This window comes from Physella acuta, unplaced genomic scaffold (genome assembly GCF_028476545.2).
Source record: "Physella acuta isolate Inbredline_101_S28 unplaced genomic scaffold, ASM2847654v3 ptg001261l, whole genome shotgun sequence".
Taxonomy (NCBI): domain Eukaryota; kingdom Metazoa; phylum Mollusca; class Gastropoda; family Physidae; genus Physella; species Physella acuta.
The window spans coordinates 126,702-143,641 of NW_026732776.1; the positions used below are offsets into that span (position 1 = coordinate 126,702).

The following is a 16,940-nucleotide window of genomic DNA, read 5'->3' on the forward strand; positions in this document are numbered from 1 at the left end:
TAGCCTCATTCCAAAAATAAATAAATAAACTAGACACGGAAGCTACACATTTTTGTGGCCAACTTCGAAATGCACGCATGCGCTCAGGAGCATTACAAATTGTGAGAAAACGAAATCTGAATTTAGTACATTAAAAATAAAATAATATATAAAAGGAGAAAGTATTTGCTATATTATGACAGGAAAGGAAATTCAAGGAAAGTCTAACTACAAAAAATTCATTTCAGGAGTTGTCGAAGGTATTAAAATGCTTTTATTTTTTATTTTTTAAATATTCTGTCGTCTCTATTATGTTTCTGTAATCAATATGGCGACTTCCGGTATAGACTAGTTTTAACTTTTGTAGTATAGAGTAGGCCCCTAGACTAGATCTAGATCTATCTATATGCCCTATAAAGATGTAGAATCTAGATCTAGACTTTCTAGACTCTAGATCTAGTAAGTTAGTTCAATTAAGTTTAAAGTATTTCTGTGACTTTTTTTCCGATAAAATTTTTCCACTGTGACCTTTTTTTCCTAGCAAAAACTGACTTTTTTTCTGTTGTTTTTTTTCCTGTGACTTTTTTTCCGTTCACCGTGATAGCTAGACTAGTATCAGTTAAAGTGTGTGTACACAGCATTAACTATTTTGGGGTTAGAAATTAATTATTTTTATTGTGGAGTTAGTCAAAACTAGGAGATAAAATCATAATACTTAAGGCTGATGCTAGCCGGAATAAGATACGCATGCGCAATGGAGAGAAACTATGACTTGTCTTCGCTGCGATGTTTTCTATGGTACTGCGCATGCGTGTGTTCACAAACGCAGAACCCTAACAACAACCCTAATCCTAGCCCTAATCGGAAATCCTATCCCTAACCCTAATCCTATCCCTAACCCTACCCCTAACCCTCATTCTAACCCTAGCCATAGGTCACTACGCATGCGCAGAGCTATCTTTTGCTAAGTGGAGACGTTGGGGAGAAAAATCTTTTTCCGAGTAGTCACTTCGAATACTTAATGCCCTATGGCCCGGCTACATTTGCCCCAAATGCTGATTTTGGGGAGGCTTTAAAATATAAATGCTAAATTATAAAATTAAACCAATTTAAAGTCAATTTAATAGCCTTTATTATTATTTGTATATTGTGTATGATGTGTTAGAATAATTTGGCATTAATTTCAATACTAGAAAATACTTGGATTAGTAAAAAATGTAGGCTGACAGGTGCTAAAAAGTGTGGCTCTTAGTGCCCTTCTATACCCTAGGTACTCCAATTTTTGAATTTATTTACATTTTACATAGTTGAATCTAGCTTCAAGCTTCTATTTATTTTGAAGTGACTAGATCTAGAATTCTAGATCTACTCGGATAAAGATTTTTGGGCATTAAATACAAAACTCAATAGTTCTGCACAGGCGGCGCAGTGACCTGCGGTAGGGTGAGGGATAGGGTTCGGGTTCTGCGGTTTGTAAACACACACACACATGCGCAGTACCATCGAAAATATTGCCACTAATTAAGGTGGTAGTTTCTCTCCATTGTGCATGTCTTTTTTTCTGGCTGGAATTGGTCTATTTATTTTTTATAGGCCCTAGTGAATTAGAAATAGTATAAGTATTAGTGCGCCATCACTATTCCTGAATCTGATAATGAAATATAATCAAGCCATTTCTAGTCGATCTTAGGTGCAACTATGTTTAGAATTGGCATATTAAAAAATCTAGAACTAGAATATTTATAGATCTAGAATCTTTAGTTGAATACTTTTCTTCTTGTACAAAACTGGCTTCTGATTTCCAGGAACAAGTGAAGGGGAGTTTCAGTTTAGTTAGGTTCCAAACCAGTAACTACCACGGCTTGGGAGGCATGACGTTTTCCACTTGGCAACGAGACTACATTTAATTGGCAATATTTAATAATTTTATCTATAGGCCTAGGCCTAATTATAGGGTATTTAGAAATCGTAGTTCCTAACACTAGCAAATCGAAAGAACTTTTTAACACACAAAAAAAGCTAATCCACAAAATCAAATAGCATTAAAGTTATCGTTTTAATACAGGTTATGTGTATGTATAACTATAGACCAAACTCAATGCTGTGTCCGAATAGCAACCTTGGCTATAGGAACAGAGATGAAACCCCTCCGCTTTTTTCCGGAAATCCGCTTTTTCCATTTGAGATAGTTTCCGCCAAACGACTTTTTTGAAAAACATAGACAATTTTTTCAGTGGATCCATTTTCCGTTTTGCTACCCATATTCAGATAATCTTCCCCTTCTGCTTTATGACTGTTTTACTGGTTTAGAGAAGAAAGCTGTTCTTGTGGTAACTACGTCATATGATTTAGGGAAGGGTATTACTTAGTCTACGGCGTGTAAACTTACTGTGGGTGTGTGAATGTGTTACAACTATGCATACAAATAGTTATTTATTGAAAGAATGATCACACATAAACACTATTTACCTCTTGTTTTTTTGTTGTTGTATTTTGGTAATTTAAAAAAAAATTGAGAAAAATTAAAATCAGGTGAATAGCTTGTCCATTGGAATTTTCAGTAGTTTTTTCTCTAAAAAATCTAGGGAGCTTGACCATTTTCCTTACAGTCAGCTGTTTATTTGAGATAACCTGTGGAACCGAACCTTGGGATTTGGTATAACAGTTGTGTATTGTTCCACCCAGCCTCGCTGCTCCACAGCCATTTAGATATTTTTTCTTACATAAAAATAATGAGATTTTGCAAGATTAGATGTTTTTTATGGTCAAAACCCAAACTGCTCAGCATCTCAAGCCATTGTTTGTTATCAAATTCACTTGTCACTTCCTCCCGGCTGCTAGATAACAGGAAATCATAACATTTGTTAATGAACTTTTTTAGTTTATCATTTATTCTGTACTTAGTTTATTTATTAGTTTATATTACTGTTTGTTGTGAAATTTATTGTGTTGAATTTGTGATGTTTATGCCATGCAGTACTCAAATATATTTTATTATTTTTTTACTTTTAATTAAAAAATGAGATTAACTATCTATACAAATAATTTTTTTCTGTTTGCTTTTTTTAAAAAGGTTTCTATGGCAGACCTTGGAGTGCTGACCAAAGAAAATTGCTGTTTTCTTGGTAAGTTTCTTCACATCATCTATCTTAATCTATATCTATAAAAGTAAAGTGGGTGATGTACGGCTAGTCTATCATACAAGTGGCTGGGTGGTGTGTCACATCATGTGCATTAAGCACATGTTTTTGAGTACTCAGTAAACTTAATCATGTGATTTGGATTTCATCAGTATATTAGAATAATTTGTACTAAATATAGAATAGGCTGCAGACATCCATTATTTGAGTAACTACCCCAGAGGCAAATTTGTTGTTTCTGACTTTAATACTGAGTAAAATGTAATTTTTATTCCATCCTCATTCATCAATATGTGAAACACTTGTGTCAGAGAGAACTACAGGCTCTCTCCTTGGGTGCGGGGAAACATGTCGTTCGTTAGTTGGTGATACTCATGTGATCGCCAAATGGCACCTTACTGCCGAGTGCACGCTTGTGAAACAATTTTTTTCAGCAGAAATCTTAACAGAAAGACATTTGATAGCAGGCTTATGGTAAACCTAAATGCATTAAACGCTGTATAACTATAACTTTGCTATCATAATTTAATACTGTATTGACTACATTTTGCAACATTATGTTAAGTGTTGAATTAATGCGAAAACTTTGCAGTATGGAGCATGTTGATCTACTCTGTGTGTGTGATATATTTGGGTGCTGTGGTGGGGGTAATGAGAAGTGTAAGATGAAGGATTGTTTGTGGTAAGAGGGTGCCCTATTGCTTGCGTTTTGGGTATGGGGTGGTGAGCTATGACTAGAATAATTAGGGGTATGGTGTTGGGTTTTGTTTGAAGTGCTGTTCATGTGTTGTGTGGTGTGGTTTGGGGCAAGCTGGTTGGGGTTTGGTCTATTCTGTGTGTTTTGAGATAAGTGTGTAGTGGAATAGGCTGTGGTTTATTGATTATGGTGTGGGATTAGTGATTGGGTGTGGATCATGTGATAACTGGTGTGAGGTGTGGGTTGTGCTATATGAAGTAGTGGGGTGTGGGTTTTAATGTATATTGTAGGGTGTAGTGACATGTGGACCAGGGGTTGTGTGGGGTTTATTTCGGGGTATCGTTCATAGTGTGTTGAGGTGTGGGTTAATATGTGGAGCACGGTGGTTTGGGTTTTGATCCATGTGGTGTGTTTTGTATGTATGTGAAGTATGAGTGTGTATTGTGGGGTTAGTTTGGTGAGGTTTGAGTTACACTATATAGTGTCTTGGGGTGTGTTGTGTTGTTAAGTAAAACGGGTGGTGTGGGCTTTGGTTTGTGCTGGTTGGGGTGCAGTTTTTTATTTCCCCTTCTGTTATTAAATACCCTTAATTCTTTTTAATATCTAATTTTGTGAAATTAATATATTTTATTTCACGACAACTTAAAAAAATCTGTTGTTTTTGTTTAGTGGCATTCTTTTTCTATTGTCCAAAAAGTTCGGTGCAGAGTTCCACACCGTGGCAAAGCAGGGGTATGTAGCTCGTACTCTATAACTTGCTAACACATTATTTTTAACAACATTAAACAGGATGCAGAAATGTGGTCTCAACACATACATGTATGCACCAAAAGATGATTACAAACACAGGGCATATTGGAGGGAACTTTATTCTGTGGAAGAAGCAGGTATGGTTTCTTTAAAAAATAGTCAAATATTGTAAAAAGTAGTTTTCCATATTAAATTCTTGAAATAGTGGTTGTTAAAATTTAAAAATGACTTTTTTTTTCTAGAAAATCTTTCACATCTTATAAGTGCTGCTAAAGAAAAAGATGTTACTTTTGTTTACGCCATTTCACCTGGACTTGACATCTCATTTTCCAATGTTAAGGATGTTCAAGCTTTGAAAAGAAAATTGGAACAGGTATAAGAAAATTGTTCCACCTGTTTTTGCAAAACAAGAAGACCCATTTGTGTAGTAAAGGTGGTTAAATTGTGATGTTAATTAAACTTTAGACTATATTCATTAGCTCATTTAGTACTTTCTAATTAATTAGGTGGCAACTTTTGGTTGTGAAGCATTTGCTATGCTGTTTGATGACATTGATCCTGAGCTATCTGAAGCTGATCGTAGTGCTTTTCAGTCATTCGGATTGGCACAAGTATCTCTTTCCAATGAAGTGTTTGAACATCTCCATCAACCAAAACTCTTTCTATTTTGCCCAACAGGTAGGTCTAGAATTTTAAAAACTTTGTAGCAGTTAAATTCTATAAATTTAATTTTGTTTAAAAACATTTGAAAGAATTTGTAATTCATTTTGATTACCTTATTTATAGAATACTGTGCTTCAAGGGCTGTTCCAAGTGTTGTTTCTTCTGAATATTTAAATACAATTGGATCCAAACTTCTTCCTGGAATAGATATTATGTGGACAGGTATTGGAAATATTTTGATTCAGCTAAAGTAACATTTTGTGAACTGTAGTCCTGTTAAACTTTATCTGGCTCATTAGGTTTTATCTATATTCAAGATAAATTGTTACAGAGCTATAAATGAAGAGAATAACACAACTAAATAAAACTAAATCAACCCTTTTGGTGCTGAAATCAAAGTCAGTGAATTCACACACCACTCATTAATTTAAATTTGCAAGCTGAAATTCATATATCTGGCCACATAGGATGGCTTGGTTAGAGTTTGAGTGCTCAGTTACTATCCTGAAAGACTTTGAGATTCATTCACTGGCTTTAGTCCCAGATGAATATCTAACTTGATTCAGTGGAATAAAGATTGCTTTGCACAGTGCTGACCTCACTATACCTTTCTTTGCAGATGTATCATTAACTTTTTGGGATACTTGACCTAACAGTGTAGCACTTAAAATATGTGTGTTGTCAGTGTGGTGAGCAGGCTGCACTTGTAAAGCAAAATAAGCTTTTTGAATTTTTAAAATATGATTTAAATTAGAAGAATTATTTTCTTTTTGCAATTTTTTTTACTTGTAGGTCCAAAAGTTGTTAGTAAAAAATTAACTGTTACATCATTAGAGGAAATAGCATCGGTTTTGAAGCGACCAGCAGTGATATGGGATAATATCCATGCAAATGATTATGATCCAAGGCGTATATTTCTTGGTCCATATGATGGAAGGTCTCCAGAGGTCATTCCCTACATTAATGGAGTTATGACTAATCCAAATACAGAATTTGAGGCCAATTTCATGGCAATTCATACTTTGGGACAGTGGTGTCAATCTAATCCTGATGGAGTCAAGAAAGATATTATAAAAGGTAAATAATGCACACATTACAAGCCTACATTTTTTGAGCTGGGATAAAAGTATAACGGTTTGCTGAAAGATGTATGGGATGATAAATTGTCATTCATTCAGTTGTAAAGTTATTGAGTTATAACTGTCTTTTTCTCCTTTGCTGTATCATATCTCTAGTACTGTTATGTACTTGTAATATTATCAATTTATAATATTTTTATCACCAGGTGATCGTTTAAGCCCAATAGCATCTGATATTAAACTGGAAACTGAGAATGATTTCATTTCTGATGAGGATATCCCATCTCGTATTGATCTTCGATATCAACCAAAAATGGCTTTAAAAAATGCATTGTCAGACTGGCTTGCTGAAATACACTGCAAACGCGAACCACCCCGTCAACCATTTCCTCGTGTAATCCCAACTTATTTGCCTGGCGCCATTTTGACTGGCCCTCCAGGTGTACCACTTTGCATACCCCCAGGACCACCGGTTGTTCTAAACCCCACCCCTCCATTGTCCATTCCACCAGGTATTCCTTCATGTCCCCCTGGAAACCCTGCTATACCTCCAGGTATTGCTCCCTTTTCTGCTAACAATTCTGTAGGGGATATTCCTTCAGCTGCCCAGCCCTGCATGGATCCCTCGGAGTTGGAAGCACCCTCAACACCACCTAAAAATTATTTACCACCATCTCCACCTGCTGGTCTCCCAATGCCAGACATCATAAAAACTTGCTTGACCCCATCTTTTACTACCCAGACAATGAGCTCTGCTGGCGTTACTGCACTTGCAACAATATGCACCAATGCACAGGCGCCCATTCCCATACCTACTTTTCTCCAGCCGCCTAGTCTACCAGTCAGCAGTTTATTAGAGCTGCCACAGCCTGAATTAGATTCTATCTCAGATGCACCACTTTCTTCTGAATCTGGAGCAGAACCAATGGAAGTTGCATCAGCAGCAGACAATGTTCACAACTCTTCGCCAACGCTAAATTTAAGTACCAATAATACAGCACCAACACTTGAAAAACAAAATTCATCAGACAGTTTAATGCAGATTGAATCTGACATGAATGAGAAAAATGAAGATAACATCTCAGATGATAGAATTGACTTTGTTGTTTGTGAAGACGATGCAATGCTTCTCATAGATCTTTTTTACATGCCGTTTGAACATGGTTCACAAGGGATTTTCTTTCTTCAAAGACTTTACTGGCTCCGCAACAATGCACATACAATTGTTAGTAATAGTGGCAAAGATACAAACACATTTGAGGTATGTAATTAAATTAGAAACTATTAACTGGTACTTGTAAAATGGGTATGGCATAATTAAATCTCTTAAGAAATATTTTTGAAAATTTGTTAATTAGGTTCAAAAGTAAGATATACCTTAATTTTTTTTTTTTATGTTAGCAGAACATTGAAAATATACAGGGCGTTAAATTGGAAACTGTTTTTGTAAATATTGCATTTTTTAACTACCCAAACCATTTGTGTAGACTCATAAGATTTGCATCATTTCCTGACTTTAATTTTGATGTGTAACAGCTTGTAGTTGGGAAGTAAGGGCTGCTGGGCATAGTGCTGACCACACAGGACATTAATATTCTGATTTGAAAGAAACTAACAGACACTACTTGTGCCTCATAATAAGGCCACTTCAGTTATACAACATTTTACAGCTTCTAATTTTTTTCTTTTTTTGTATTCAGAAAAACCACTCTGTGTGTGAATTTATTTACCATTAAAAATTTTGCACTTATGTAATTTATATTATAATAAGAGGCAGTTTATTTAAAAAAACTGTTCTGGCATATAATTCACTGAAAATAGTAACTTCCATATTTTTAGAATTTTAAATATTAAATGTGCACATTTAACTTTGTACATAGGCTACAGAATGGCATCATCTAGCTGATGAATTTTCCAGCAAAGTTGATTCTGTGGTGAATCTACTTTCTAAATTAACATCAGGACCGAATAAGTCTTTCATGTGTGATATGTACTCCTACATGTGGGACCTTGTCAGTATTCTCAAGATATGCAGAGCATATGTTCAGTGGCTAGGTATCACCATATATCTTATTAATTACTTAATATTTTTATTTAAAAGATCAAAATCGAGACTATTTTTTATGTAAGTAGATCTTTACATTATTCTTTGTAATTTACCATAATATATCTTTGTAGTATACTTACTTTCTATTTAAAGAACCCTTTGTTTTACAGCAAAAGGACTTGCTACTCATCCTTTGGCTCAACAGACTTTTAGCTGTGTTACATGTAGGCATTCTCATTTTTTAAATATATTTTGTATTTATGGTGCTTATATGTTGCAAAGTTGAACTTTGAAGTGCAGCTTTCATTTAGAGTTGGCTAATGGAGTTTTTTTTATGCAGCAGGTTCTGACGAATTGATAATAATTTTTATTTGACCTCAGCCAAGCATGAGTCTCCAGTTGATTTTCAGTTCTTAATGTATACATTTTAAAACGTCAAATTTAAACAAGCAAGTAACTTCTGGTTTTGGAAATCACTTTATTCCATATTAGGAATTGTGATATACACTGAAATTATGCTGGTTTTAAAAGGTTTTAAAATGTTTTTGCAGAGAGGTGTCTCATATTTTTCATGCAAATAATATTAACATGCCTTGAATTTGATTAAATTATATATTGTTTTTGTAATTGATACTACTTAATTAAAATAAATACGTTTACTGCATTTTATTAAAGAACAATACAGGTGCATAATTTCTGCATAATAGTGTGTTCTTTAATAATTAGGAAGACCTATCCCTTAATTTCAATTGAAGAGCTAAATTTAAGTGTTAGCATTAATTTCTTTTGCAAAACAAAATGATCTAACATCAACTGGAGCCTCCTGTGTATATTCGGAAATAATTTCATCATTTGCTCATCTAATTTGAAGACTTGTTTATAGAAAAATAGATTCAAATTAAAGTTCTATGCTGATAATTTATATTTATAAAAATACAACTCCTTGAAGAAATCATTGTCTTCATATCTCTAGTAAGGAGCAAATGTGAAAGTATAAGCTTTTTTTCTAAGTTCTAAAATTTGCCTTTTTGAAACATACACTCTTGCATAAAATATTAGGCTTAACCATCTTTTGATTTTTTTTTGTTTACTTAAAAAATGTATCATGCTGACAATGCTAGTGCACCAAATGCATTTAAATATATTGATAATGCTTATGCAAGATTTCTTTTCATAAAGGCAAGTTTTATACCTTTAAGGTCCCCTAAAGAAATAAAAATGGTAGCTGCACTTCAAAATAAAAGTTCTGCTTTGTTTGTGCTAATAGAAACTAGGTTTCATATCATTTATGGAAAATATGATAAATTAAAAAATATAATGTTAGAGTTGAACTAAATGTAAATGAAAAGAAAAACCAAAATGCACAAAATTAAAAAAAAAGTCATGAAGATTAATAATGAGTTATATGTTCGTTATCTATGTAACTAGATGGTACAGATGTGAATTGTGTATTTGATCCTCAGTTTTTTTAAAGAAAGTATTGGCTTTTGGTAATTTGCTGCAGCTTCAGGGCAGTAAACTGTTTGAACGTGCTCAGCAAACTGCCACAAATATGGTTGACAATGTTAAACTTTTGAACATACATGCTGTGTGGGCTAACTGGGTCGTCTGTATTTTTTCCCTATCAAAACTTCTAGGGTTTTCAAAAGGATATAAGGAAGCTTTTATGAGTGGTGATCAGGAGCCATGGGTTTTCAGAGGAGGTCTTCAGGCAGAGCTTCAAGTATGTATGAGAGCACAGATAAATCTGGAAACTGATAAGTTTGAAGAGATTTTAACATAACGTAGCTGTATCAAGGGCAATTTATAGTTGATAATTCTAGATCCATTTAATCACTAAAGTAATAATCTATCTTTAATCTTGAAGATACCCGTCCAGAGATGGCTGTTCTCGGGCAGGGCCTCCATCAATATTAATACTTTTGTTTTCTTGCAGCTGCTGCTCATGGTACTTGCACCAATTTCTCAGTTATTTTGTTTATCATAACTTTTCTTCCCCAATAGGTGTCATCTGTTTATTCTTTTAGTTTTAGATATTTTTTTTGAAATCACACATTCTGCTTTAATGCAGTCATCACCGTTGCATGAGGATAAAATGGAATTGTGTTAGTGTGCTTTCTCTAAAAGTATGCAAGTCAACCCATTTAAAAGAATAAGATTCTGTGATGACACAGGATTGACTAAATCATGTTCTTTCAATTGTTATTACATATTGCCAATTTAGACTTCATTTTCAAAGTTTTAAATTACAATTTTTTTTTTGCCTATCATTCTTACAATTTGACATTAAGTTAGAGAAAAACTATTGGAAATAGATGAAATGGAAAGAACATTATTGGTCTTGCTCCTTCAACAATTTGTTTCTGGGACAAAAAAAAATTAAATCTAACGTAAGATTTAAAGATACATCTGTCTTTTTATTGTTTGTTTAAATTACATCTATTTACTTTCCTACACAATTTTAAATTGATATTTTATTCATTTTAAAAATGTGTTTGTCCCAGAAACTTATTATTAATTAAGGCTTTATAATTTAGCCTAAGTGCATTCTTTTACAGATTGTTGGTGTCAGTCTCTTTACATGAACATTTCACTTGAGAATGTATACTTTATAATATTTTAATTTTTTTCTCCAAATTAAATTTATATTTTTCAAATGTGGATAACTACTGTTCAAAATACAGTGAAAAACGAATAATATTAATGCAAAAAATGTGATACTCAAGTGAGATGTAGCCACAAAGGGATTGACCCTTTTTCAAATTATAGGAACCAGCCAATTTATTGAACAAAATATACTACATGCCTGAGATTTTGGTGCAGTGCTGTGTACAGTGGTTGATGGAGATGCCCAACTGAGGTTAGCCCAGGTTGCATTTTAAAGTAATAATCATGTTACCTCATTTGAAGTAGGTCAAACACGAATGCCAATGTCAAGTTGGTGGTAGTATGCTTTTTAAGTATTGCAGATTTGTTTAATTATCTTCCATGTTTTTACAGAGGCTTTTACCTATTGATAGTGCCCATGATCTGTTTTATATCAAGCCTCCAGATTACATAATATCACGATCATTTCATCTTAGACCCTACAAACATGAAGATGAGGTATGATTTTTGTCCATTCAGATTATGCACTTCTTTCATTGTGATCTTGAAATTGATGGGTAGAGCCTCAAAAATATATTTTTGTGGTTCCTGTGACCAGTCAGAATTTTGTTTGCTCTTATAAACTCAAAAGTCTAAGGGGTAGAGCACCTAAATTTCTTTAATTTTGTTATGCTTTAATTTGTATACCCAATTGTTTTTTATTTGAGTATTTTAAGTAAGTTAAAAAAGCATCAGTGCTTTTTAAATTAAGAAAAATCTAGAAGCATCAAGTATTGTGTGCATATTAACTGCTTTTAATTATTAGGCCTAAATTTAAAAAGTAGAATGTAGCTTGTGGAGAGAAAAATTAGTAGGTTTAAAATGTATAAAACAAATTATAAAAAAAAAAAAATTTCAAGGATTTTCCCCATAACTTACCAAAACCAACACAAAGTATTAATAAACCCTTTGTAAGGGGGTGGGGGGGGGGGGGTGTGATAACAGTATAATTCTCTGTACTTGTTGAATGTATTTTAGTCACAAGGCCTCTTCAGGTTCATGGCTTTTATTTCTGTTTACTTAATTGCTCGCTTTCCAAAGAGGTTATTTTTTTTTATCTGGGTTCGTCCATAAATGGCGTCACACTACAGAGGAGCTGGAGGAGTTTCTAAGAAAGTGTAGCGAGACGCTTTGCAATATTCTTAGAAACTGAATTAAAGCTGTTGTTTCACGAAGTTAACTTTCTCAAAAATTTTAGTACAAATCTAACACGACCTACTCAACATTGACCATACTTAGTAGATGTTTTAGCAATTTTTTTTTTAAATACAGTTTTGAGAGTTGTGGTAGGCTGAGGTGTAACATCATTATAGGTGTTGGGTCCTGGCTTTTCGTGAAGATTAGTGACTTGGGGGAGGGAGGGGAGGTAAAAATCGTGACTTTGTTTTATGGATGATCTCAGTGTAGGTATAAATCCGGTACTTTACTTACACATGTTGTTTTTTTTATATCACTAGCACTGCCAACTTAATTTTACTTTTTGCATGCAGGGTGCAAGTTTTATGTTTGTTTTAAAATCTTGACACTTCTATGTTAAATTCAACATGTGGATGTCCACGTAGACTTGAACCCCCCCCCCCCCCAAGTCAATTTTTTTCTAATCTTCGTCCTTCTGGGTGGATGTCATAAATGGATGACCCCCAATGTGAGCCCTATGTAGCAGTATGTAGCCTGCTGTCCCACTATGTGAGCCCAATGTAGCAGTATGTAGCTAGCTGTCCCACTATGTTCCCCACAATGTGAGCCCTATGTAGTAGTATGTAGCCTGCTGTCCCACTATGTTCCCAAACAATGTGAGCCCTATGAAGTAGTATGTAACCTGCTGTCCCACTATGTTCCCCACAATGTGAGCCCTATGTAGTAGTATGTAACCTGCTGTCCCACTATGTTCCCCACAATGTGAGCCCTATGAAGCAGTATGTAGCCAGATGTCCCACTATGTTCCCCACAATGTGAGCCCTATGTAGTAGTATGTAACCTGCTGTCCCACTGTTCCCCACAATGTGAGCCCTATGAAGTAGTATGTAACCTGCTGTCCCACTATGTTCCCCACAATGTGAGCCCTATGTAGTAGTATGTAACCTGCTGTCCCACTGTTCCCCACAATGTGAGCCCTATGAAGTAGTATGTAACCTGCTGTCCCACTATGTTCCCCACAATGTGAGCCCTATGTAGTAGTATGTAACCTGCTGTCCCACTATGTTCCCCACAATGTGAGCCCTATGAAGCAGTATGTAGCCTGCTGTCCCAATATGTTCCCCACAATGTGAGCCCTATGTAGTAGTATGTAGCCTGCTGTCCCACTATGTTCCCCACAATGTGAGCCCTATGTAGTAGTATGTAGCCTGCTGTCCCAATATGTTCCCCACAATGTGAGCCCTACTAAGTAGTATGTAGCCTGCTGTCCCACTATGTTCCCCACAATGTGAGCCCTATGAAGTAGTATGTAACCTGCTGTCCCACTATGTTCCCCACAATGTGAGCCCTATGTAGTAGTATGTAGCCTGCTGTCCCACTATGTTCCCCACAATGTGAGCCCTATGTAGTAGTATGTAACCTGCTGTCCCACTATGTTCCCCACAATGTGAGCCCTATGTAGTAGTATGTAGCCTGCTGTCCCACTGTTCCCCACAATGTGAGCCCTATGAAGTAGTATGTAACCTGCTGTCCCACTATGTTCCCCACAATGTGAGCCCTATGTAGTAGTATGTAACCTGCTGTCCCACTATGTTCCCCACAATGTGAGCCCTATGAAGCAGTATGTAGCCAGATGTCCCACTATGTTCCCCACAATGTGAGCCCTATGAAGTAGTATGTAACCTGCTGTCCCACTGTTCCCCACAATGTGAGCCCTATGAAGTAGTATGTAACCTGCTGTCCCACTATGTTCCCCACAATGTGAGCCCTATGTAGTAGTATGTAACCTGCTGTCCCACTATGTTCCCCACAATGTGAGCCCTATGTAGTAGTATGTAGCCTGCTGTCCCAATATGTTCCCCACAATGTGAGCCCTATGAAGTAGTATGTAACCTGCTGTCCCACTATGTTCCCCACAATGTGAGCCCTATGTCGTAGTATGTAACCTGCTGTCCCACTATGTTCCCCACAATGTGAGCCCTATGTAGTAGTATGTAGCCTGCTGTCCCATTATGTTCCCCACAATGTGAGCCCTATGAAGCAGTATGTAGCCAGATGTCCCACTATGTTCCCCACAATGTGAGCCCTATGTAGTAGTATGTAGCCTGCTGTCCCATTATGTTCCCCACAATGTGAGCTCAATGTAGCAGTATGTAACCTGCTGTCCCACAATGTGAGCCCAATGTAGCAGTATGTAACCTGCTGTCCCACTTTGTTCCTCACAACTCCCATGAAAATAGTTTGGCAACTCCCCACATGTAGTTCCTCTTTTTAGTGGCTGTCTCAAAGTCCATGTTTCTAGCGGCCTGCCTCTTTCTTGTACATTGGGAACTTCTGTCTTGCCTTGCTGGTTGTCAGCTTCCAAAGTGTATGACCCATATTATTGCCATTTTCTTAGGAGGCTTTCATCTCAGCAGGTTGTGGCTTTGTTCGCTGCCAGCTTTTATCTCCAAATATGAAACTGCCAGTTTTGTAGACTGTACTTACATAATTAATATTGGGGTTATCCATTAATTTTTTTTTGTATTTTTGACATCCCCATGTCAAAGTCCACAGAACTAAGTGCTCTCACATTTTCAATATGCAAATACAATATACAAAGTCTTTAAATCACATATACATTGCAGTGCTAATAAGATTTCTTTTTTCAATACACAAGCAGAATATACATGTTTCATCTACAAGATATTTATATTTAAAATTATTACAAAGGGTTGATTTCTACCAAACACCCCCAACATGACTTTTTCAGAGCTCATCCTTCCCCTTAATGTGATCATTATACATGAATGACCTATAGTTTTCACCAGCATTCACTTTTAGATTTAATTTAATGTTTTGAACAGGATGCTGTTTATCATATTTGTCTGAAAACATGTGACGATGGAATGGATGGCACTGATGTTTTCCCTGACAACCCACAACTAATGGGAGATAAGTATGTTTATAAAAACTTAATGATGCTTCTTACAATTAAAAAAAACCCCATTTCCCTTTAGTTATTACTGATTAAATACAATTGCAAATTCCTTTTTTCAGGTTGGTGGGCAAATTCTTAACATTAAGTCCAGAATATAGTTTTGTAATAGAAGATGATGTCGGCATTTGTGGATATGTAGTGGCAGGGGTTGATGCAAGAGACTTATCCAAAAAGAGTAAAATGGCTTGGATACCAACAATGTGTGAGAAATATCCTCTTACAGAGAAAAAGGAAAGCTGCTCACCTGTTGATGTAAGCATTTTATTTAAAGAATTAATCCAGTAAAGTTACTGTTGGATGCCTTATTTTTAGAATGTTAGTTTTAACACATTGAAAATTTAAAAAAAATTATGTTTCAGGAAGTCATTCAGGGGTTTCACAATGAGCAAAGGACAGTCCCTGATGAGATTTATGCCATATATCCATCAGTACTTCGCCTTGACATCTTACCTAGTAGAGTGGAAGATCCAGCTCTTCCCCGTCGACTTTTGGCCTGTGTTCTGTCAGCTTTGAAATGTATGGGATCTAAAGGTGTTCACTGTGAACTCAATATTGGAGACAAGTTTATGGTTGATTTTTATGCAAAGTTGGGATTCTTTGCTATTACAACTATGGAGGAAGGTAGTGAAGATGCTGTGTACTTAGGGCGACCAATTTAAGATTGACAAGTAAAATATTTTTTTTAAAGAAGTTTCCATACCTCTTATTTAATGCTCATTACTGAGCAATATCAGTGTTATTTTTAACTAAGTCAGTTTTAATGACTAAAATTTTTTTTTAGTAATTGTGTCTTTAAACTGAAATTACAATCAGCTTTTCAGTGCATGACACTTGTAGCCCTGTTTTTGTGCTTAGATTATACCCTAATTATTTACCAAGTAAGCTTAGAAACAATGTTTCACATCAAAAGTTTTACCAGTGTAACTTAAAAGTGCTTCATATAGTGTCTTGGAATATTGTTTGAACATAATGGCTTAAGTTGGCGAATTAGCTTCATATGCTCTTTTAAATGGTGCAATTAAGTATAGGTTCTTTAACGTAATAATTCTAATCTTTGTTTCCATGCAGAATGATGCATTAGCAGAATTAAGACTATCATGATCCCTTGACATAATGAAAAACCATTGCCAATTGTTTTAAATACTGTTTATGGAACATGTATGAAAAAAAAAGCTATGGATATTGTTATTCAAATACAATTTTTGTTCTAAAATTGTAAAAGAAATAACTGTGATCTAGTCTGTCCCAAATTTGTTGTAACTTACTTTTGAATTGTCACCAGTGATAAAATAAATGATTTTTTTTATTGTCATATTTTCTTTTTAATTTTTTGTAGCAAATGTTTAAAGGGGCTCTGTTTCTGTGGTTATTTTTTTTGTGCCTATTAAAAAATAATAATTGCAGCTGTTATTTATGGAATAATTTAGAGACAGGTGGATGATGGTAGAGAACATTGAAGTCTGGACTTTATATTCAAGGATTTCCCTAACTTATCCACCCAACCATGATGGGTACTGAACCTTACCCAATAAAGGGATAGTAAAGGTGGCTAGACAGTGATAATCACACTATCCCTTAGTCATAGGCAATGGAATCACTACTTACCATGCATCAGCCAACAAAATGAAACCCATATACTATACTTCTTTGAAGCTAAAAAATAGTAAAATACAACTAAACCTGATTTATTTTTTTCTATGGTTATGCGAGTGAAACTGTCATGTTCTGCCCAGAATGTTCCCAAAGGACAAAAGGAAATAGGTACACTAGAATAATCTTAAAAATGTTTAATAAAAAAGTTTCACAAAACTGATGACAACAA

The 16,940-nt window shown here is 35.2% G+C and overlaps 1 protein-coding gene across 1 annotated transcript; it reads left to right on the plus strand.

Annotated features, from left to right (window-relative positions):
* The first annotated feature begins 45 nt into the window (after nucleotides 1-45).
* LOC131957744 (protein O-GlcNAcase) lies at nucleotides 46-16,430 on the plus strand. Its single transcript, XM_059322504.1, has 15 exons — nucleotides 46-239; nucleotides 3,053-3,104; nucleotides 4,606-4,703; nucleotides 4,809-4,939; nucleotides 5,073-5,244; nucleotides 5,353-5,451; nucleotides 6,022-6,306; nucleotides 6,515-7,569; nucleotides 8,189-8,363; nucleotides 8,526-8,579; nucleotides 9,993-10,078; nucleotides 11,356-11,460; nucleotides 14,985-15,076; nucleotides 15,178-15,370; nucleotides 15,478-16,430. Exons 1-15 carry the CDS (start codon nucleotides 176-178, stop codon nucleotides 15,775-15,777), a joined length of 2,961 nt encoding a protein of 986 aa, XP_059178487.1. The 5' UTR covers nucleotides 46-175; the 3' UTR covers nucleotides 15,778-16,430.
* Nucleotides 16,431-16,940: the final 510 nt, after the last annotated feature.

Coding starts and splice junctions, on each gene's coding strand:
- LOC131957744 (XM_059322504.1), top strand. CDS start 176: ATGACAGGAAAGGAAATTCAAGGAAAGTCTAACTACAAAAAATTCATT. Junction 6,307..6,514: donor CAAGAAAGATATTATAAAAG/GTAAATAATGCA, acceptor TTTTATCACCAG/GTGATCGTTTAAGCCCAATA. Junction 15,371..15,477: donor AAAGCTGCTCACCTGTTGAT/GTAAGCATTTTA, acceptor ATTATGTTTCAG/GAAGTCATTCAGGGGTTTCA.